General features: G+C 57.7%; 1 protein-coding gene across 2 annotated transcripts; it reads right to left on the bottom strand.

The window, feature by feature from the left end:
• Positions 1-295: 295 nt before the first annotated feature.
• On the bottom strand, positions 296-22094 carry TFAP2E (transcription factor AP-2 epsilon). 2 transcript variants are annotated; one of them, XM_040534956.1, is made up of 8 exons: positions 21937-22094; positions 21370-21816; positions 21017-21068; positions 7127-7342; positions 4330-4558; positions 3961-4079; positions 1029-1170; positions 296-616 (listed from the first exon to the last, which is right to left on the bottom strand). In XM_040534956.1, exons 1-8 carry the CDS (start codon positions 21961-21963, stop codon positions 328-330), a joined length of 1521 nt encoding a protein of 506 aa, XP_040390890.1. In that variant the 5' UTR covers positions 21964-22094; the 3' UTR covers positions 296-327. The 2 variants fall into 2 exon arrangements, with proteins under 2 accessions (XP_040390890.1, XP_040390891.1); XM_040534957.1 differs by lacking the exon at positions 7127-7342.
• Positions 22095-23091: the final 997 nt, after the last annotated feature.

The raw sequence follows: 23091 nt of genomic DNA, 5'->3' as shown, positions 1-23091 counted from the left end.
CGTGTCAGGATTTCGTTATGGGCTTTCAAAAAAAAAAAAAAAATTGCACATGACTTGGCTTCCTGCATCCACGATTTAAAGGAAAAAAAAAAAAAAGGCAAAAACCAAAAGCCATCAACCTGGCTTATTTTCTCATTCTCACTACGTCCATTAGAGTTGGTTTCTTCGTCTTAAATTCTTTAAATCTTTTCTCTCTTCTCTTTGCTTTACGAGTTTCAGCCCGAGTTCAAATGTAGCAGTTCAGAAAAACTCTGCCCTGGGTCTTCGTCCCCCTGAGCAGCGTTTAACCTTCCTATTGCTCCCGGGGAAGGCTGGGGAGTCAGCGCGTTATTTCCGATGCTTCACTTCCTTTTCTGATGCTTTGGAGTCTCCAGCCGTGTGCCCGTTCCCTGTGCTGTTCATGAACATTTTATCCAGCCCCTTGAGGGACTCCACCAGGTAGTTCTGGAAGGCTGTGAGCGCCGCACAGATGGCAGGACCCCCAAAGCCGTGGGTTATCAAGCTGAAATGAGTCAAACAGCTCTGGACACCTGGCTCTAAGATGAGGGAGGGGCGGCTGTTCCCCAGCGGTGAGCGGTCCTGGGCTATCAAGTCTGCAAACTCTTTACAAATTTGCCTGAAAGAGAAAGGTCTGTGTTACTATAAATGCTGCTGGAAAGCTTGGTGTTTGCTGCTGGGTGTGTTTGGGGTTTCTTTTCCTGCTCCTCGCACAAGCAGCTTTCTGCTCCAGCCTGCAGAAAGCCCCTGAGTGCAGCCAGAGCTGGTGCAGCAGCTGCTGTTTCGAAGGGGCTCGTACAGCAGTGCCACAACATTCCCTGGGGTTAGGTTAACCTCTCCCATGTAGGAGCAGGCCCTTCAATCCGTGCTAATTATTCATCTTTCTGCACGTTCTTCAGGTGTGGCTGTGCACAGTTTATGAGGCCAGAAAAGGAAGCTTTCGGGGCAGAAGAGGAAGGTTTCGGGGCTAACGCCGCCCCTCCCTTGCAGGCTGCGTGTACCTGCCACGCTGTGGTCGGGTGAGTACTCACTTGGTAGCCAGGAGCATGTTTTTCCTGGTGTGGAGCTCGGTGGGGTCGGAGTGCTGTCGGCACAGGTACTCTGCCGCTGCTTTGGCTGGGAACTCTGTTTCGCACACATAGCCGAAATCCCGGGCCAGGTGGACGGCTTCACCTACAAGCAGGACAGATTGACAAGGTGCGTCAACACCTGTGTGAAAGGGAACATTTTCTGTAGCAGCTTCAGACATTTCACTGACGTGGCTCACGGGACAGCAGTGCTCTCCTTTCTCAATCACCACCCAAGAGCTCTCTCCACCTTTGGCTCTTGAGCTGGTGCAGAGACACCACTAAGAGTTTCTTGTACCCATCTGTAAAACACTGAGTCCATATGGGTCCGACTGAACCATCACCACCTCTAAACAGAAGCCGGTCCCTTCCTTTGATAATTTAAAAGGCATCAAGCAGGTGGTGGCGGGCGTTGGGTCAGGATGTGTGACTCACTAAGCTGCTCTCCTCCAAAAGAAAGAACAGCAGAGGTGGTTCTGACTTGGCTGCTTCCCTAGCTGTATCTGTCTCTCCCCACTTCTTCCAAAATTTCCCGCTGGCCTCCCCAAACTGAGCAAATCATAGACTAGTCCTAGAGTTTTAGGCACGGGTTGGAGGGTGCAAAGCAACCTTAGCCCTGTTACTGCCAGAAAAAACAGGGATGTGAGGACGGAAGGAGACGAAGGAAGGTGTTTACGTCCTCCCACAGCAAGCAGGGCCCTCGGGCTGGGCGTGCAGGCAGCATATCCATCACCCCCTGGAAATGCCCACCCATTGATGAAATTGATCCATCTCCAGGCGTCCCCCTGGAAGTAATCAGAGCTGATGGCAATTGATCATGCCCAGCACCCGAAATCCTGGTCGGGCAGGCAGAGCTAATTTGACTTGCCCCCTGCTGCTCACACGTATTAGGCCATCCATCCTGATAACATTAACCTAGATCCTACCACAGCTTTCCCAGCTCCCAGAGCTGGCTCTGTGAAGCCATGTCACAAGGAAAGTGTCTGTGCTTTCTATATAGAGCTGATGCTTTCCACTTTCTCTCTTCTTCCAAAGAAGCAACGGATAAGGTAAACCTAGAGAATTGGAATTGCAGTTGTTCATATGTTAGAAAACAATCAAACCATACTGGCTGCTGAAAAACAGCTATCGTGACAATAAAAAAGGACTGTATGACCTCGTGGCGAGGGCCTGGCTTTATTTCCTCCCATGAGTGTGTGGGAATGGCTCAAAGTTTTAAAGGCAACTCAGATGCTGGCTTACAGAGGCTTCAGCAGAGGGAACAAGCGGGCTTGGAGACAGGAACCTGCAGCCTTCCTGAACACATGACTCTTTCTGAGAACTTGGGCATGCTTCTGAAGCTGAAATACAGCCTTACTGCCCATCCAGGCCTGTGCTGGAGCTACCTGATAGGGCAGATGCTCAAGAGAAGGGAAGAATTCCCAAAGGAAGCTGCACTTCTACCTGCGTGCAGCCCTTGTAGTGCTCCCTGGATTCCCAAGCCCCCACCCTCCCCCATCTATACGAACAGTTTTGGGTCTTCTGTGTAACAAAAAGTGTATTATTAGCACTCAAAAAACCCACCTAGTATTTTTTTAAAATGAACAGACGTTGGGAAAACAGAGGGGAGAAAATATTAAAGCAAGGCAGCAAACATCCAAGAGAAGGCAGTGCCTGATGCACAGAGGGACTAGCCAGTTTCTGTGTGCTGGGTAATGACAAAGCACTGACACCTTCCTCTGCATGAAACATCTCCCAGTACCATAACACTTACTTGCAGGAGGAAATTATATCCGTCAAGCACACATGGCACCACTCTTTTATTTACTATGAGCTGGTAAGCAGCAACCAAAACATCGGCAGCCACCTGAAATCAAAATGTACATTTCTTCCTTCCTTTCTTTCTTTCACTCTTTTCTTTCTTCTCTTTTAATGGAAATCAGCTTTTCATTCAGCACAAACCAACTGCCCTCAGTAACAACCTCCGCCTAATGAAGCGGGTCATTTAATTTGCTGGCAACAATGGAAATGATTTTCTATTCAGAAACTGCAGGCAGCTGCCTCCAACACGCTGGGCTCGAACACAATGGATTCCGAAGCTGGAAGGGAGTCGTAGCTGTCACTGCATTTGTTTGCGTCCCGTGCCCTTTTCTCCAAAGACGACATCATCATCATTTCCATAGTGCGAAAAGTAGGAGGGGAGCAAACGAACAGGTGGCTCCGAACACCTCAAGCTGCACAGCACCTATAGCTGCTCTCAGCCCTTAATGCCATGTGCTGAGCTCAGCCACCACAAACTTTATCTTCACCTGCAAGACCCCGGAGCCGCGTGGCATCTCCTCTGTGTCTTGTTTGTCCCCTGCTGTGCCAGCAGAGGAGGGCCTGGCTCCCATATGGGGCATCTCTTAGGGGACGCAAGGCAAGGACCTGTGCTGCGCAGCCCCAACAGAACAGGTCGGTGCTGCCCAGGGACAGCATGCGATTTTTGTGGCCTGAGAGGGCACGTGGTGCTACAGGACAACTGCCAGGCTGAAACCTCAGCAGCTTTATTCAAGCCTTTTTGTGTTTGGTTTCTGTGATCTTGACTAAGTTTTACCAAAACTAGTTCCCAGAAGTGGCTGGTAAATTTAGGCAGGGCCAAAAGGGAGCTTGCAGCTCTGATGTTCTGCCGAGCTCAGGTCCTGAGTGCCTTTTCCAGAATGGGCTATGACTGGTCCGACAGAAATGCCTCGGTTTCAGAGGACAGACGTGTTTGAATCAGCAGGGAGACTTCCACAGGGATATTTCCAGTTTCAGTCGCAGTTAGTGGTGGCCACTGCATACTTTGTTTTAGGTGTTCTTGTTTGTGGAAAGCTGCAAATGAATGGTGTTGAAGTTTCGGCACTCCCGTCTTACGAGGGAGCGAAGAGACTCTTACCTTCCACCAGCGAGGTCAGCAGGGTGACGTTCGCAGCTTTGCGCCTTCCTGCAGGTAGATTTAGTCCGATTTTCTCTAGCCTTTCCCTTAAACACCGACCCCCATTTTTTGATTTTGCCCTGAAAAGAAAGGAGGAAAAATAATTATGATGTAATTAAGGTTAAAATAACCGTAATTCCACTTTAAGCTTTTAGGTTTGAAGGGAAAGCAACAAAATCCTGTTCTCGGTAAGCCATACACCCGCAATTTTTCTTCTCCACTAACATGGGATGTAAAACCCGGTGCAGGACACCGAGCTGGCTTTGGAGGCATCCCCTGCCCGCAGCAGGGAGCGTGCTGGGGAGCTCCCGGGAGCGCCGTGCCCCTTACCTGCGCAGGACCCCGCCGAGGAGGGAGGCGTTGAGACACTCGGGGGGCGAGAGCCGTCTCTGCACCTCCCCGACGGTCACCTTGTACTTGGAGGTGGAGCTGAGCAGGGAGAGGCGGCCAGGCACCGAGCAGAAGACCTCGTTGGGATTCGTCACCCCTCCGATCAGGCCGTCTTTGTTCATGGACAGGGTGGGGATGGTGGTGCCGTTCGCCTTCGAGGGGATGGGCACTGGGAGACAAGGAGGGGAGAGAAGGGGAGACGGGGGCTGAGGTGCCGGAGCTCGCGAAGCAGCTCGGTGGCTGCTGGCAGCTTTCTAGCACCCAGCACGAGCGCTGCTAGCCGGAGGTGTAAGCGTGGCTGCCTGCGATAGCTCGGGTTCGTGTTCTCTTCAATGAAGGAAAAGAGAGGTGGGGTCGATGAAACCAAACTAAAAACGAAAAAGAATGGAAGAAGCCCAGGCTCTGCTCTCGCCTGCTTTCCCACGCCTCCCAGCTCTAGTGGAATTAAACCCGGGGTTTCGGGTTGGTCTCCTGGAAGACTAAGGTCTGCCCGCAGCATCGGGCTGCATCTGCTGCCCCGTGTCCCCTGGTGTGGGTGGCAGCAAAGCACTGGCCCTTTGCAGGAGTGCACGTGCCTCTCTCCTGGCCTGGGAAGCTGCTGTGGAGCACAAGCCCCCGTCTGCGTCCCTCCAGCCTGCGTCCGCAGGGCTCAGCTCCCACCTTCCTGCCCTGCAGAAAGCCGGGGCTGTGCCGGGAGGGCTGAGCGCCATGCCTGCAAACGCCTGCCTGTAGGAACAGGGGAAAGGCTTCAGCTTTGGGATTAGCCCCGCAACAAGCCGCAGCCCTAAACTCTCATCATGCCGGGCTGAAAGGAAGCTTGAGATGATCAAACACAATTAATCCAGCACAAACTTCCTTTTGCTCAATGGACAGCAGTCGCTTAGCAAAGAAGTTAGGCAGGCAGTGGTGAACGCAGCACCACACCGGGCCCTGGCATCACACCGGGCTGAAACGGGCACGGTTTTCCCATACGTCACCCCAGTGAGAAACGTTCTGAGACGCAGTAAAGGTTTATAGGTTCAAACTACGGCTGTCGCTTGTGCCAAATCTCTTCTGGCTTTCATGTTGTGAAATTAATCACCAATTTAACTCTGGAAAAAAAGCAGGTTTTTTCAAAGAATCCAAAGAGGACTGCAAATGCCGTCGCCCCAGATCATTTCAGCCCTGGCATTCCTTGTGGTGCCTTGGTAATGGAACAGCTCGCGTTCAAGTAACGCAGCAACGAATGCCAGGGTGAGATGCAAGTTTTATAAAGGAAATACACATGCCCAAAATGAAACAGAAAACCCGAAAACTAATTGGGAAGGCAACGTAGGCTGGACCTATTAGTGGACTCTTACAATCAGCATATTGTAAATAGAGCTCAACAACTTGTTAGCGTGGCAATAAAAAGCAGCACATGGTACATAAAAATGGCTTATGTTTTAGGGCTGAAAGATGAATGGAAATGAGCTAAGGTACGTTAAGTTCCCTCTAGCATGAAACTTGGGCAAAGTCAGGGGACTGAAGGGCAAGGTGCTGGAGTCGGTAACTGCGGTGCTGGCATGTGCCACGACTGGCTGGCTGAGGGATGTCAAGGGAAGAACAAACACAGGAACATCACCACGTGACGGAGGAAACCAGAGACATTTCCAGGAAGCAGCAACTTCAAAGTTTTCTCTCCCAGACCCAGAACAGGTTATATTTGTCTCTAAATTACCCTTGAAACAAAAAGTCAGAGCATGTTTTACAAATATCCATGCAGTACTGCAAAGGCGTGTGTCACGGCAGGGCCAGGCGCCCAGCACGTGTGGCTCCTGCTGCAGCGGGGCCACCCTGCAACCGGACCCCTGGGGACCCCCGGGTTGCTTGCTGCGCCACGTGTTTTATCAGTGCCTGCAGTGCTCTGCGTCATTTATACACTCACACATTTGTGCATGCCTGGAATCATGCAGTGGTGTTATCCGAGCCTGCATGCATGGCCGGGGACCTGCGGACACACACCAGGGACCGAGCAGTCATGCAGGAGAGGGGCTCATGCTTCACCACGCGTGCCCATGAAATGCGGCAGCTGGGGAAGGAGGCAAACCTCGCTGGTGCCAGCAGCAAACACCCGAACCTACGGAAAACTGGCCTGGAGATCAGCCAGGTGGCACAGCGGGCACGTGCTGCGAGGGGGTGGCCGCGGGGACGGGACGGGGCGGTGGGTGCAGGCAGCACGGATGGGTGCCGGTGCACAGCAGGGCGATGGCATGGGGACACGACACTTTGGAAATGTACTGGCCTTTTTGGGGATGACCCTATGGTCAAACACAAATCCCCCTGGAGAGCCGTAACCCAGAGCCCCCCCGTGGTGCAGGTGATGCCCCGAGCAGCCGCACCGCCCTTGCTGTGTGCACCACGGAGCCCCGCGGGCACTGGCACCGAGGCGCCCGGACCAGACCGTGAGTATTGGCATCGCTCTTCTGCCTCGAGGCCAAGCGGAGAGCACGGCCCCATCACATTTGGCATGAGCATGCATGGATGGGACAAGGACAGAGCTGGCACCCTCGGCAGCACGGCACACCAAATGGCAAGGGGGAACGGGGTGGGTGGCAGCCCAGCATCACGCAGGCGTTAGCGGCAGTGCTGGAAACCGAGCCCGGCCTCTTGAGTCCTGTAACAGTGCTTCAGCCATTAGACAGTGTTGCCTCAACACAACAAGAATAAACATAGCCACGTTCGCCATTAATTATTAATTATTGTTATTTGGCCTCACCTGCTGTTTGCCTGGTCTGATCTGCAGCTTGTTTGCCCATAAACATGCTGCAGGAGGGAGACAAGCTACCATTAAAGCCTGACAGCTTTGTTTCCTTGGCTCGGGGGGAACCAAAATTTTCTCTTGTCATCTGAGTAAACCAAAAGTCCCCCTCGATCTTCAGTTGCTGCTTTCCCGTTCCCGCAAGCAGCAGGTGATCGGAGCACCTGAGCCAGCCTGCAGACAAGAAGGAAGCATGAGACCGGTGCAGGCGCAGCACCCGGCGCAGCGCCCAAGCGTGCCGGCCCCGGCGTCCTGCGGCTGCGGGCAGGAGCAGGGGACGCATCCAGCCCACGGCGGGTGCGTGCGGGCGGCTGAGCCCTGCGGGCAGCACCCTGGGGTGCCTGGCACAGCGTCACACCGAGGTATCACCTAAGCTACGGTGCAAAGACAGACACGGCTGGGGCAGGGAGGGGTGCTCACCACTGTTTCTGGGCACCGCGCAGGCGGGATGCGGGTGGGAAGCACTCGGTGCCGCCGTGTCCGAGCCGGGTCACAGGGCAAGGCACGGAGCTGAGCCCCCCGGGTGCTTTGCAGGCGGCACAGCTGGGAGCAGAAATGTCGTGTTGGTGTCACCGCACTGGACGCCCCCTCTAAGGTTTCCTGGGGCTGGGCCACGGAGATTCCTGCCCTTGGCTCCAGGGACATCGCCCTTCCCTCTGCTCCCCATCCCCGCGTGTGACCGGTCCCCACGGCGGGCAGGTACCAGCTGCTGGCTCGGGCAGGCTCACGGCTGCAGAGGATGGAATTTGGGACAGAAACGTGCCCCAGAGGCTGCTCGGTCCTACAGGAATGGGCCCACACATCACACACAGACCAGCAAGGGAGGACTTGGGTGCTCGTGCGCAATCCGCGGGGGTGCCCAGGCACTTGGCCCCCTCCAAGGGGCAGCTTGGGCGCAGCTGGGCCCACCCTGTCCCACGCCAGGAAGCTGTGACGGGCAGGACATATCATCGCTATTTCCTGGTTATGGGAATATCAGCTGCCTTGTCAGCTCCACGTGAGCTCTGCAGCCCGGTGACACACCGGTGACTGGAGGGTGAGGCAGGGGGCCCAAAGCTGGGAGCTGGACCCAGTGCTGGTGGCCTCTGCTCAGGGGCCTCGTGGCGAAGGCACAGCTGGACCTGGGACAGTGGCAGGGCAAGCAGCCGTGCGGGGCTGCTGGCAGGCTGGTTTTCAACAAAAAACATTCGAATACGTTGGTTTTTTGATAAAATGAGCTGCTGACTTGCCAGGAGGGTTGTTGTAGCCCAGGGAGCTGGGGATGCTGCGGAAGAAACCTAGTCCCAGGGGTGAGTTACAGGACAGCCACAGGGACGTGTCTGCATGGGAGAAGGGGGGAAAAATCCTTCTGCTCCCCAAAGCCCCTGGGTCATTGAGTCTGGGCTGCTGCCTTGTGCCCCCCTAAGCTTTGCTCGCCCTTTCCTGTAGCCACAGGGCTCTCCGCTCTCCATGGGAGAGTTTTTACTCTGCGTGTTGCTTAGCTCGGACTTGGGCTGTTCCTTCTAACCCAACAAATCCGAATGGTCTTGCCCCCTGCTGCTGAGCCTCAGCTCCTTACGCAGAGGGGAACTCAGCTGCTGGGTTCCCCCAGCAAAGCCTCAGCACCACACTTTGCCCCGGTGAGCGCCTGGTGCCAGGGACACTGCTGCCAGGCTGGGGAGCGACAGGGCTGCAAGGAAATGCTGCTGGGCTGCGCAGGAGCATCCCGGGGATCCAAACAGGAGGGAAAAACTGAGTTTGAAACACAGCTGTTCTGACAGGGCCCTTTCCCCAAGACCTCAAAGAGTTTCCCGCAGCTAATCCCCAGCCCAGCGCTGATACAGGACCTGCCGCTTGAGTCATTGCCTCGCTCCCGGTGCCTCGCTGAGCTGGCTAATTACTGCAGCCGGGGAAAACTGAGGCACAGAACAAGTTAAATCATTTACCAAAGAGCAGGCATACGAGCACGATCTGAATGCACGCATTTCTGGTCTGTGGGAATGCTTTTATAAGCAATCCGGGCTTTACAGCACTTCCTAAAAGTTGGGCAATAGCTACAGAAAGCTGATTAGGTATGTCCCCTGCTTCCGTAACACCAGAATCTCTTTAATGCCCTGAAATAACGCTGTATTTGTCACTGCATCCTCTTATCTCACGGTGCCCTTGCATTTTGAAGTCAGCTGTTGGGAACGTCCCAGTGCCAATAAAAGGTGTACAACTTCTTGCCGAACGTGGGAAGGAAAACGATCCTAATTTCTTCTGTGGATGGCCACAAGAAGCGTTCCCACGAGGCTCACCGTCTTGCTGCCTCCTTTCAGGTTGCAGGGGAGGTGCCACTCGCTGTGCGTTGCGTGCACATCGCAGAGTGGCACCGGCCCTCCTGCAACTCCGCGGGTAGGCACGGCTTTGTCTTCCCTTTGAGCCCAAGCAGCTTCTGATCTCCTTTCGGAGAGGCTTTTTTGTGCTGACTCGGATCTAGTTTGCCTTTTAAGCACACCTTGGGCGTAGCAGGCAGCGGCGATGAAACTCGCACAGCTCAACTTGCTCTGGCGTGAAAACTCCTGATTCAGAGAGGGTGATTTCAGGATAGCTCCTGGTTTCCAAGCACACCAAAGGCTTCGCCCCTTCTCTTGCTGGATGCCACCGCGCACTCGTCCTCCAGCCTCCTCTGCAGCCAGCAGAGGCCAGGAAGGCTGCAGCCAAGGAGTCTCTTTGTGGCGCCCACGGGTCACCTCCGCAGCTGGGGCTCCGCCGTCTCCATCAGCAAAAAGGAGATACCAACATCTACCTGGGACGGACGCTGGGATACACAATTAACGCTGGCCAAGTGATCCCTGGATGAAGGATTCCTCCCGACGAGAAGCCCCTGGGTGGGAAATGCAGCCAGCAGGAGCTGGTCCGGTGCCGGAGCACAGGACGTGGTGATGCCTCTTGGAGTAGGGAGGCAAACCCTCTGACACAAGGCCCAGCAGCTCCAGGGATGTAACGGGGGGCCAGACCTTGCTTCTCTGGAGGCACTGGGCAGCGGGGTGCAAGGGGAGAGGCACCGGGGGCCTGGTGAGCGCCCTGCTGTGAAGCTGCTGGGTGGGAAGGAGCCTGGCGCCTTCCAGCTCCGGCCGAGGTGTCCTGGGAGGAATTTTCTGACAGTTTCGGTCTGGTTTGCAGAGGTGGGTCCTGAGGCTTTCACGTTCCAGGTACAAAGAAGAAGGAGCGAAAGCAGCACGCTCTTCAGGGGCTTTTATCCAAGGAGCCGGAATTCCCTGCCTTTCCCTGGGGAGTTTCAGCACAGCCGGACCTGCAGCCTCATGCTCGGCTGCCTGCTCGCCCCTCTCCTTCCTGTCCGTATTCACAAGCTGTCTGAAACTACCTCCCGACTCCTGAAAACAGCCACTTTTACCTGCTGCTAGCCCCTTGCCACCCCATGCAGGGTCTCTGCCCATGGGGACATCACCAGCCCCGTGGCTGCTCCGTGCCCCTACACCGATGCTGACTGCGCCCCGCCAGCTTTTTTGTTTTAAGGGAAAAGAGATTTCACCTACAAAAAAAAAAAAAAAAGATGAAATACTGACTCATTTCCATTTGAGAAATGTGCTGCCTGCTTGCGAAATAATTTGTAAGCAGGAAAATTTGTGGCGCTTGGAAATCAAATTGCTTTTCGTGCTATTATTTGCCCGGTTCCATTTCCAGCCGAAGCTCGGGGTGCTGCGAGGGGAAAAACAAGTCCAGAGGGAACATGCAAATCGCTGCCGTCTGACAAGGCTGTTTTCTTCCTTCCCTGGGTGCATTACAGGTAAATCCTCCTCCCGAATCCCTGGATGCTGGCGCTTTTGTTGCAACACCTCTTTTAAAAGCGGGAGCGTGCTGGAGCTTAGATCGCATTTTAAAGCGCTATCAGGTAACCCCCCGGGAGCCCACCTTGTAACTCAATTTCACATCTCCAGCCACCCCAAAAGCATCTCGGCACTGCAGGGCAGCTCCGTGCCAGGGACGCCAGGACCACACGAACCAATTTTGGCTGCTCCTCATTGCAGCTGCTGATGTTTTGCCTCCCTGCCTCTCGCTGGCAGCAGGCGAGCCACGGGCATCGGTGCCCGGGGATGGCACCGAGGGCTGAGCCCAGATTTCGGTGCCTGCGGCTCTGCCCGGCTCCACGCGGTGTGGGGAAGCCTCGGCTGGCTGGGAAGCTGTGCTGGTGGGCAGCCCCTGATGAAAGGTGCTTCAGAAAAGGCACGGGGTTAGCGCCGTCTTTCAGGAAGAGCGTTCAGCGAACTAATCTAGCCTTCGTTTGAATGTCTCTGATGTAAATTATACGACCGAGATACATATATAAAGAAGCGGCTGCATGTGGGTGTGAGCCAGAGGCGACTGCTCCTGCCGTGGCTTTAAAAGCCCTGTTTCAGCGAGGAGGTGCTGCAGAGTTCAGCTTCTTCCATTTCCTGGTGCTTCAGCGCAGAGGTATTTATTGATGGTCCGGGGAAGGAGGTCAGTGCCATCAGCTATATTTCAACCCCGCAGTCTGTAATTATCCTTTCTTCCCAGAGGGGATTATACAGGTATTTTCTTTATCTTGAATGCACAACCTGAATCGAGTCCCCATGTCAAAGGGAGCCTCTCTAGGAAACGCTGTAATCGGCTCAAAGGCCTTTTCAAATGGAAGGATGGAAAGAATCTTGTTTTTTTTATCTCGGGGCTTTGCAGATTGCTGAGCCCCGATAGGGAAATGGGTCTGGGACCCTCGAGAGGTGAGGGAGCAGAGGTGCAAGTCAGCAGCCCCAAACCATTCCCACGAGAAAGGTAATCAGGAGAGGTCCCATGCCTATGCAAAGCTCCCCCACTTAACATTTTGTTTCCAATGCAAATCAATACATTAAGTTATGAACTAAATTTTAAGGTGCCGTGTGATATTAACTGCGATTTTTCTCTCTGTTACAGCCGCTGAAGTGCCTGCTGTGTCTCACCGGGCACTTGTCTGTTTCTGGGGAGTTTCAGGCCGGATTGAGGAGGTTCAGCCTCCCTGGGGCTGGTTCAGCATCCCCATTAAAGACAGTACCTGGTTATGTGTCTTTAAAGAAACAACCAATCCACAGAATAACCAAAATTATTCACACCTTTGCAAAAGCACCTTCAGGACTGGGGAGGGGATTAGTAACTGATTTACAATTAATTATTCCAGCTCTTGCATTTCCCTGCTTTACCATTTAGGCGTAACTCGACCTCAGATGCGCTTGTTCAGAATCTTTCACGAATTTGGGAACAGATCACAGTTTGTTGGGAGTGCCACAAGTTTCCCTGCTGGGCTTGGATTTAGGGACTGCGTCATGCTGTCGGGGGAGCCTCAATGAGCACCTGAGGAAGCAGCCTGGACAAAAACCTCAGGAAGCAGCATTAAAGATTAAAATGTCCTCCTAACTCATGAAATCCAAGTGCCCAAAGCTTCACAGAAATGAATGAAAAAGGATTTGGATGCTGCTTTTGAAAGTCAAAGCTCACTTGCAGATATTTTCTGCCCCTGTTTTCTGCTATTCACCAGCAGAAGTGCTCTGGCAGTGCTGTGCCCCGACCCCTCCTGCACCGCTGCACCTCTCCCTGCCGCCTTTACGATGTGAAAAGTTAGTGCAGGGATTCAGATTATTTCACTTCCCCTCCCAATTCAGTATTTTTTTCTGAATTTGCAGCTAAGCTCTTTCCCATCTGAGCAAGAATAATAACAACTATTTAAAATTCAGTTCAATTATTAATTGCTCTGGACAGATCTAAGACTCTGCCTCTTTTCGTATAGAAAAAGCGCATTTCACATCACGGAAATTACACAGGTATCGGGTAGGCAGGAAAAAGAACCGGGAGGCTGGAGAGCTGTAGGATTTAGGTAAAAGGAACTGGAAATCTGCACGGCTCCATGCAGCCGACAAGGAAAGTTTCTCATCAAAGTCGCCCCAGCAGCGAACGCTCCTGCCTGCGCCCACTGCACCGCTCTGCCCCGTAGCGTTCGGCATCACAGGTTTATTCATTTAGCAGCACAAACTCCCATTACATTTTGGCAACCGGTATATGGGATCTTTATGTGTTTAAACAGTATAATCCATTTTACAGTAACATGCTTGAGAGGTTTTCCCTGTATTCCCTATAGGAGCGCCTGAATTTGTGCGGCTTGGATCTACATAATCTAAAAAGGGAGAACAAAGATGCTGTGTCTCTTACAAACGGCGGTGGATCCTGCGTAAGCCATGGTAATGTTGCTATCAATTTGTTAAAATGTATTTAGATTATCGAGGGGCATAAGACCCTTCAGCAAAGATTAGACACGAATAATAATAGAAAAATACTTCTCACACGGAACTCGCTGCCAATCCGCGGAGCATTTGGGGAGGTTTCTGTTCGATTCCCAGACCGCAGCAGCGCACATAGGTCAGTTCACCTGCCCTTTTGGAGTCACCGGCTCGCCTGGGGAGAGCTCTTGGGGGAGACACCACTTCTTGGCGTCGCAGTGAAGCTGCTTTTACCCGCCCTGCTCAGGGATGCCCTGGGGCTGTAAAGCCATGCACTGGTGGCGGGTCGGGCCAGGTGGCCGCACTGCAGCAACCCCGCTCCCGGGTGCCAGGACGCGGCGTGGGGACGCGCGTGTCAAGAACCTTCTGCAGCAGCACGGGGGCTGCGGCGGTGCCAGGGAGACCCGGGGGAAGGAGCAACACCAGAATCCTCCTAAAGGGAAAACAGCTCCGGCCAGCCACAGAAACGGCAGCAGGAGGAATCGAGCTGGCCATTGGGACGGCACACATCCATACCCAGGCTACTGCGGTGCAGCCTTACGGTGTCTGCAAACCCTCTGATGTGTCTCCAACGATTGCCCCAACGCCTTGCAAGCCTGGATCTTCTGCTTGAGCTGGGTGCTTGGAGCAACCTGGACACCTTTGCTCAGATCCCCCGCTCGCGCCCCGTCAACCCCAAGACTTCAGCCTGTCCCAGTGCGCGCTCCAGGGATGCGCCGTCCCCACGCAGCCGCCTCGCCGGGGACACTGCCGGGGACACGGCTCCCGTCCGACCAGTCCGGAGGGAACAGGGCCTGACCCGACCCCTCGCTGCCTGGCGCCTCGGCACTCGGGTGACTGATGCCAGATAAATGCCTGAGATAGAGGGCGGGGAGCCTCGGCCCCGCTGGAATCCCAAGCACGCACCGCGGACACTGTGGGAGCTGGGGAAGGTGAACCCGCACGCTGCTCCCCTCGTCCAGCTCCGGAGCCGCTGGCACAACTGAACGCTGCTGTATTTGATTGAGGGTGTTTTGGGATCATTTCTAGCAATTCTTCCTCATTCCCTACTGCTTCTCTGCTCTTCTCCTGTAAGCCCCAACACTTAACCTCTCTCTGAACCAAAGGCGATACCTGGACGGGGCAGAACTGAGCATGGAACAGGGCACGGAGCCGAGAGCCGAGCATGCAGCAGCTCCAAGCATTATATCCACACTTGCTAATTAGTTCCTCCATTAAGAATTAAAATAAACAAACAAATGGAAGGACAGCAAGAATGAGTAATTCCCTAGGATCACACAGGAAAGGGTGGGATGATTTAGTGGTTACGGCACTAGTCTGGGACTTCAGAGAACCTCGTTTAGGCTCTTTAACTAATTAAGACAGATTGCGTGCATTTTTTTTCCTGAGATCACATATCTCGGAACATTACTAAACAGGGAGGAATGGGCTGCCTCTGCCTCTGCCTCTGCTCCACCGTGGTCGCGGCGTGACCCTGGGCACGTCCCCGGCTGGCGGCGCAGAGCTGATCCCCGTGGGCTTGTGCCACCGTGGGCCTGTCCCACCGTGCCCCGTGGGCCGGTGTCCCGTGGGTGCCGGCCAGGCGCGTGCCTCCTGCACAGCCCCGGCTGCAGACCGAGGATCTCGGCGCCGCCTCCTTCGTGGGGCGTGCGTCACCGGGCCTGGCTTCCCGGCCAAGCAGCGCCCGGGCGGTGGCTTTTTGGAGCACGTTGCGAGCTGGAGGCATCTGCACCATAGCTGGAGGGCCACGGGAATGGGAGCTGCTGAGCTCAGCAGCCAAAATGGGTGCTGGGGGGTCTTTGCCTGCCCCCCCTGAATTCTTGCTGCTGGGGAACAAGGGGGATACCCTGCTGTGGCCTCAGGCAGCGTGCACAGCAGGCAGGAAGAGAAGATCTGCAGGGTGAGATGAGCAGAAAGGGCTGGATTGCAATATTTAGGGGGTGCTGGGCACAAACCAGAGCACAGGAAGAGGTCACCTTGGTCTTGGCCAGGACCAGTGACTTGAGCGAGGAGCAGAAAAAAACTTGATATTGCACTAAAATGCCCCTAGGGAAGACCTTCCCAGAGGCATCGAGTTTTCCCCAGCGAAGCAGCTGGCGACTGACCGCGTCCCTGCCCACAAGCAGCTCACGCGTGACTGTCTGCGCCACCGGCTCCCGAGGGCCCCTTGGCCCCCGAGCACACCCGGCGGCTGCGCCCTGCCCACCCCGACGAGCAGGGGCTGCGGCACCCGAGCTCAAGGCAAGCACCCGGGCTGCCAAAATATCCCACAGCCCCCACAGCCGAGGCGTGCAGGAATCGCTCCTCCAGGGCCAGCCCAGCCCGGCGCCGTCCCGTGGGGAAACCGCACCTGGAGTCCGGCTCCTGTTGGTTTGACTCCCCAGCCACAAGCCAAAAAAGCAACCCAAGCTGGCTTTTCTGAACCTACCCTTTCAGAGCTGCTTTTTACTTCTAACAAAGAAAAAAAAAATCATTTAGAAGCATCTAATTAAACAGTAAGTCATGACAAGGTACATGAAACTTGGAGATAACGCATGCCTGGGAGGCACCGGGAAGGTTGAGACAAAGCCCAGCGCCTTCACCGGTACCCGAGCGTGTTATCTCGCATGAACACACACCTGGTTTTATCCTGGTGCAATTATGGGACATTAAAAATATAATTTTAATGGAGGAACGGTGATCTGGCCGCAGTTCAGAGTGAAAACTTTCTTTCAAGTCTCTCTGTTTGATTAGCTGGGGCTCCTGCAGCGCGCGCATGTGTGCGCAAGGGAGCAGTGCCTGCGTCTGGGGGTGCGGCGGCGTTTTGATGAGCACCGCATCGCGCCGGCTGCGCAAGGGCTTGTCGAAACTTTAAAGCCTTTGCGAGCGGAGCTGAGGAAGGCAGCAAAGCCTCCTTCAAGCCCCGGCTTGTCCCGGGTGAGCCCCTTTTCCCACTCAGGCCAACTCCCCCAGCAGATAAAGCTGCGGCGAGCAGGAGAGCTCTGCCAGCTCAGCGAGAGAAGCCCGAGAGCTCAGCACCGTATGCCTGACTGCCGTCCAAGCACCTCCACCCACGCTTTGTGGACAGTCTTATAAAAGACGAGTCTTTGCAGCCCCAGGTGTTTTATAGGATGACCTCATTTATTACCTTTCTCATCGCAGGAAATGATGTTTATCTAATCTGCTGCAAGTATCGTTCTTTGGGGAGGTTTTTTTTTTTTTTTCCCCCCCCTGCCACATCTGGCTTCACGCGACATTTCTTACAGCTCAGTTCTCCTCCACACCGAAGCGGAGGAGAAGCAGCATCGGTCCCACCAGTCCCGAGCCCATGCCAGACCCCATCCCTCCGGCAGCCCCACGGCGAGACCTGGCTTCAAAACCTGGCTCTCGCATGCCGTGGCGAGTGGATCGAAGGAGCTCAGCCTTAGTCTCCCTCCTCTGCTGCATTCTTTAGGAGTGACAGCCACTTCTTGCAGTATTTCTAAATGTGGGCTCGGAGCACTCCGAGGCATAGCTTTCCGTCTGTCCGTCCAGCATCCAGCCAAACAGGTCCGCATTCCTGAGCAGAAACGCTAGCACTGCCACTCCGGAGCAGCTAAAAAGCCTCGGATGGAAATTTAAACGAGTCACAAACACGAGGGAGAGCGCGGCGGCCAAACCCTGCTGCTTCAAAGAGAAGCCAGAGGAGCCGGGTCCCCATCGGCCAGGCAGCACCCCTGGGTGCCCGCACGCGCCCGTGCTGGCTGCACCCTGCTCTGGTGGTGCTCCGGGAGCAGCTTCCCTGCGAGCAGGGTGCAGGGCCCTGGGGATTTCTCTGCTCCCACTGCTCACAGGGCCCCGTCTCGCCCCGGACCACCAGCCTCCATGCGCTGGCACCATCGCCAGCAGGACCCCGGGTGCGCTTTGCTGCTGGGGAGAGGGATTTTTATTTTCCTTCCCAAAAGGAGGCTCTTCTGCTGAGCCTGGAAGGATGTCAAAGCGATGAAATCCCTCTTTATTTTATGACCAAGCTGCGGGGTTGTGGTTTTTTTTTTTTTTTTTTTCGCTAAGAAGCGCAATGGCGTAATGCTTGATTTCATAAATGGAAAATCCCGCTCTGCTCTCTCAGACCAGGGCAGAAGCCGCACCAGGAGCTCCGGCGGTGGCTGGGGGCTTGCGGGCGGGTTCTCCTGTGCTGCAGTTTGTCTGTGGGATTTTGCACCGGGACGTGAGCAGCTGGCCCGGGCCTCTAACCACAGGGGCAGCAGGTGAACGCAGCAGAAAACGCCTCCAGCAGCCGGAGCCTGCAGCAGCCGCAGCCCCAGACCAAACTTTTTCCGAGCTCGTTATAATGTTTTCAAGCCTAGTATAGTCCTGGTCTTACATAAATGCTTAGGGGGGGAAGGAAAACCAAACCAAACCAACACCCACCAAAAAAAAAAACAAAAAAAAAACAGAAAAACATTTCTGAAATACTTTTTAAAAAGAGGGAGAACAAACAAACGCGTACACAAAAGATAATCACAAAATCTCTGCCGCCCCGTGCAGGATTTTACCCAATTAATTCCCAAACAAAACTATGGGTTTCCCGTTTGCCGTCCCAGTCCTGGGGGCAGCTCATCCCATATTTTTTAGGATCCTGAAGCCCCCGCTGCGGGGCTCCTGGCCCAGTGGTCACGTTTGGTTTCTGCCAGCGTCGCCAGATCTCCCCCCGCGCCCCCTGCCCGCTGCAGGAGGCCAGGGGGCACAAATCGGGTCCCCGGGCACCGAGCTCTCCCCGCTCGCCCACGGGCACTGCCACAGGGGCTGCAGGGACCGGGGGCAGGCGGGGGGGGGGCATTTCGTTGAAGCGGGACCACAGCATCTCAGCAGCTCATTATGGCGAGATTTATCTGTTTGCACACGCACGGCTTTAGGTCGGGTTTCTGTCCCAGGGCCGTACGGGGAGGAATTCAAGGATTAAGCAGCCCCGGTTGCGGGATTTGAGATCTCAGCGTAATTTATGATAAAACGTCCTTTTTTTCCACCGTTCCCCCAGCTTGGGACGGGGAGAGGCGTACCGAGAGGTGCCCACTGCCCTCCCTGCCTGCCCGGCTGCGAGGCTTGGGCTTTGCCCTTGATTTATTTTATTTTATTTTTTTAATTTATTTTTTTTTCCCAGGGGGCAATTCCCGACAGCCACGGTGCCCGAGGCCGCAGCTCGGGGCAGACTCAGCCAGCCCAAACGGCCCCGCTCTTAGCTCAAAATTAAATTAAAGAAATCAGGCTGAGGATTAATTAATCCTCCCGCTCCGAGCACGGGGCAGCGGCGTTCGCGGCTCCTGAGCACGGCTCCTGCGCGCAGCGGTGCCCTGGAAAACGGAGCAAAACCCCCGGTCCTGGGGGGGGCCCCGAGGCGCTCAGCACCACTCCCGACCCCTCCCTGTCCCCCTCCCGGCTGCAGCTGCCGTTATTCCCGAGCTTTCCTTCGGGCTCCGCACTCCGGTTTTCGGGACATTGCTTCCAGAGCAGCCCGGCCGGGAAAGGGGGGGGGCGCAGACATCGAAATTTCGGCCGGGGGAGGCACGGGGAGGCCGGGAAGGGCTCGCTCCGGGGGAGCCGGGGAGCGTGGTCCCGGGCACCGGCGCAGGATGCGGCCCCGGGCAGCCCCAGCGCTGCCCCGCACCGGGTCGGGGGGCCCCGCGCTGCCGCCCCGCTGCGGGACCCCCCCCGCTCGCCGCCGCCTCCCCAACTCCGCCGGGGTCGCAGCTGGAGGCTGCGGGGAAAAGGAGCCGGGATCCCAAAAAATAATTCGCTTTTTGATGCTCTGAGCTCCCGGGGAGAGACGGGGAAACCCTGGCGGGACATGGCCCCAAGGCTGCAGCCGAAATCTGATTGTTCTCCAAAACGCACTTTATATTTTGAGTCAAACACAGCAGGCAAAATAAAATAATACTAATTTAAAAAAAAAAAAAAAAAAAAAAAAAAAGAAATAAAAGACCGGGAAAGGCAAAGTGTCCGTAGGCACAGAGGCTGCAGACGGTTTGTACCACAACGCCCTGCTTTTCAGCCAGGGTTATTTTCTATTTTCTATTTTCTTTTTGTTTGTTTGGTTGGTTGTTTTTTGTTTCGAAAGAGGGAGCCTACAGGACCTTTAGGTACAAATCTGCCACAACAGATTCTCCCACAACAATTCCTCCCGACGAAAGACGGAAAATTTCTAATTAATCGCACGTTTTGAAAAACGGAGGGGAAAAAAAAAATTATAATAAACCAAGACTATAATTTCACCCGGACCCGCAGCCAAAGGCTCCCACCGAAACGCGTTTCTAAAAGGGAATTTAATGCTGCCCGCACCCCAAAAAGCAGCCGCCCGGCGAGCGCTCCGGCGGCACGGCAGAGCACGCTGCAGCTTGTTGCGACCATCCCTCCTGCGAGGAGATTTGATGAAATGCCTCTCGTGTGCTCTAATTAAAGCGCAAATAATTACCGCCCTGAACGCTCCGCCGAAACGCCGTGTGATGGAGCCGGGCGCACGGACCGGCAATTCTCACCGAAACGGGGCCGGAACGCACCGGGAGCGCTTCTCCCCCCGTCCCAGGCCGGTCCCGGGGAATCAGCAGGCACCGGGCAAGGGAAAACGTCCCCGAGCCGAGCCGAGCCGAGCCGGGCCGGCTCTCCCTACCCCGGGCCACTCGCCCCCGGCACCCGGCGACCCCGCACCGCACCGGGGCGAGCGGCTGCGGCTCCGTTTGCCCGCCCGTGGTCGGGTCCTGAGCGGGGGGGCAGCCGCTGAACCCGTCCCTTCCACCCCCCTAATTTTGTAAAAAAAATCCCCGAGAGCGGCTCCCGATTGCTTTGCACCACTTATTTGCCCTGCCCGTTTCGCTTGCCGCACAAATCGCTCGTGTCCCCCTCCCGCTCCCAACAACGCCCCGACGGAATTTTTGTTAGAAAATAAAATATATTGGGCGGAGAAGAGCTTATAAAATATATTTGGTGGAGGGGAGCTGGTTCCCAGCGCGGGGCTTCGCGTGGAAGCGTAGGGGCTGCGGAACACGTCGGGGAGAAGCGGCGATAAATTCGGGGAGGCTGGCACCGGGGGGGCCCTGCCCGCGGCTTCGCTTCCCCGCTCCGGTCCCGGAGCCTCGGCAGCACAAAACCATCCTCGGCCCCGTTTTGTCCCTCCCGGGCCGAGCCCCGCTGCGCCGTGCCCGCGCTGCGCGGCCCCGGGGCGCCGAGCCCGGGAGCTGCCGTCGAGCCCCGCCGGGGCGGCCCCGGGGCTTCCCCCGCCAACCACCCGCGGCCCCCCGGGGCTCTCCCGTAGCCGGGGCCGCCCGGCCGAGCCCCTCGGTCCCCCGGTACCGGGAAGGAGCAGCGGGCCCGGTTCGGCCCGACGGAGCGCGGCTGGTCCCGGACAAACGGACAGAGCCACCCGCCGGGCCCCGCCGCTTTCGTTTCGCCCCCGCCGAGGCTCCGAGCGGCACCGGAGCCGGGCACACGGCAGGGACCCCGCGCCCGTTCCTCGCCGCCCGGGAGCTGCCCGGTCCCGGCTGAGCCCCGCTCGGCACCGACCCGTGGGAAAAAAAAAAACCCGACGTGGGGGAGCCCCGAGGGCAGGAGCCGGGCCCGGGGGCCGCGTCCCGCGGTGCCGCCGCGCTCTTACCTTTCTTGATCACGGACTGATCGAGCAGGTTCATGCCGCCGTCGTCCACGGCCTGAAAGCACCAAAGCCAGAGCCGTCAGCCGGGGGAGAGCGGCGGGGCCCGGTGCTCCCGGTGCCGGCGGCGAGCAGGAACCGCTGGGACACGGACGGGCGGCCCCGGGAGCGGAGCGGAGCCGCGGCCTCAGCCCCTCCATCGCGGCGTCCCGGTGGCCGCCCCTTCCCGGTAACGGGGCGCCCCGGGGGGACGAACGCCCCGCGGCACCCCAAAGCACCCCGCGCCCCCCCTCACCCCAAACCACCCCGGCCTCCCCCCCCCCCCCCCGAGCCCGACCTTCCCCCGGTCGCCCCGGTACCTGGATGTCCTCGAGGCCGTGGTGGCCGAGGCCGTGGAGGCCCAGCGGGCCGTCGGGGAGGCCGTGGCCGCCGTCGGGGAGGCCGTGGAGCAGGCGGGGCACGGCGGGGTACTCGCGGCGGGGGTCGAGCCCCAGGGCCCGGTGGGTCTGAGCCAGCAGCCCGGCGTCGTCCTGCCGGGAGCGCTGGGGGGGCCAGGCGGGCTGCTGGTGCTGGTGCAGGGGGCTGAGAGCCGCGTAGGGGTCGGCGAGGTGCGGGTAGCCGGGCTCCTGGCCCTGCGGGTAGGGCAGCGGCGGCTGCGGGTACGGCGGGGGGAAATAGGGCGGCTGGAAGTCGGCGGCGGGCGTGTGGCAGAGCGGCGGAGCCGAGCCGTAGGGAGCTTGGTTGAGAGCGGGGAGCTGCGGCAGGCGGGCCCCGGCCGGTGCCCCGGGGAGCCCCTCGGCGCGGTCCTGCGGCGGCGGAGACAGCGGCGGTGAGGCCGGCGCCGACCCCCCCCGTCGGGTGCGGACCCCCACCCCCGGCCCCGGCTCCCAACCCCAGCCCCGGTGGCGGCCCCGTCCCGCACTCACCATGCCCGGGTAGCTGTGCACCAGCATCTGTGCGGGCCCGCGGCGAGCCCCGGGCGGGCCGGGCCCCGGGGGCGCCCCCGTCTCCGCCCCTCTTTTACCCCGCCGGAGCGGCGGCTCCCATCGCCCGCCCGCTCCTCTGCGCCGGCCCCGACTCCATGCACGCCAGTTATAGCGGCGGGGGCGCGCCCGCCGCGCCGGGGGCGCGCGTCAGCGAGCGGGGCCGGGGACGCGCCGCCCGCTCCCGAGGGGCCCCGACGGCTCCCGACGGGCGGAGGGGGCGAGGGGCGGCCGGGGCCGCTCCAGCGCCGTCGGGCGGCCCCGGGGACGCGGCTCCCGTGTCCCCCCCTCCTCTGGGTCACCCCCCCTAAGGCCCCCCCCACCGCCCCCCCCGGGCTCCCCCCGACGTCCCCTGCGAGCCCCCTCGGGGAGCGCCCCAGGGCCGGAGCGGGACCGAGCCCCGAGGGCCGGGGGGGTGCTGGGGGTGAGGGCAGGCGGCTGCGCTTTATTAGCCCGAGCGCGGTGTTAGGGCCTCGGTGAGACAGCGGCCGGGCCTCCGGTGGAGGCCGGGACCTCCGCCCGACGGCAGGGCCCGGGGCCGGTGCCGCCGGGAGAGAGCCCGGGGCTCCCCGTGGGGCGCTTCCCTCGCCTGCCCGGCGGGGACCGGGGAGCCCCAGCGAGGGCCTGGGGCGAGGGAGAAAAGTCTGGGGGCGCCCCGGGCCTGGCTCCTGCCCGAGGGGACGGGAGGGAGGGAAGGGAGGGAGCCGCGGTGCGACAGAGCGAGGGAAAACCGGGGAGCAACGACAGCAGCGTGCGCCCCCTCTTCCGTCCCTCCCCTCCGTCCTCCTTCCCTCTTTCTCTTCATCCCTCCCTCTTCCTCTTCATCCCTCCCTCCTTCTCTCCATCCCTCCCCATCCCTCCCCATCCCTCCCTCCTCCTCCATTCGGGCCCTCCCTGCGGTGCAGGGCGAGGCAGGACCAGAGCATCGGGTCCCCGCGCAGGGCACCGGGCACCAGGCACCGAGCACCACGGCAGATGCCCTGTCCGCAGCAGAGACCAACCCCCATCGATGCACACACACCGGTGACACGCACGGGGCACGCACACGCAGACCCTGATGCGCTGGGGCACACGTGCGGTGTTGCACACCAACCCGCG

The sequence above is a fragment of the Cygnus olor genome, chromosome 23 (genome assembly GCF_009769625.2).
Source record: "Cygnus olor isolate bCygOlo1 chromosome 23, bCygOlo1.pri.v2, whole genome shotgun sequence".
Classification (NCBI taxonomy): Eukaryota; Metazoa; Chordata; class Aves; order Anseriformes; family Anatidae; genus Cygnus; species Cygnus olor.
This window is presented reverse-complemented; position numbering and strand designations above follow the sequence as displayed.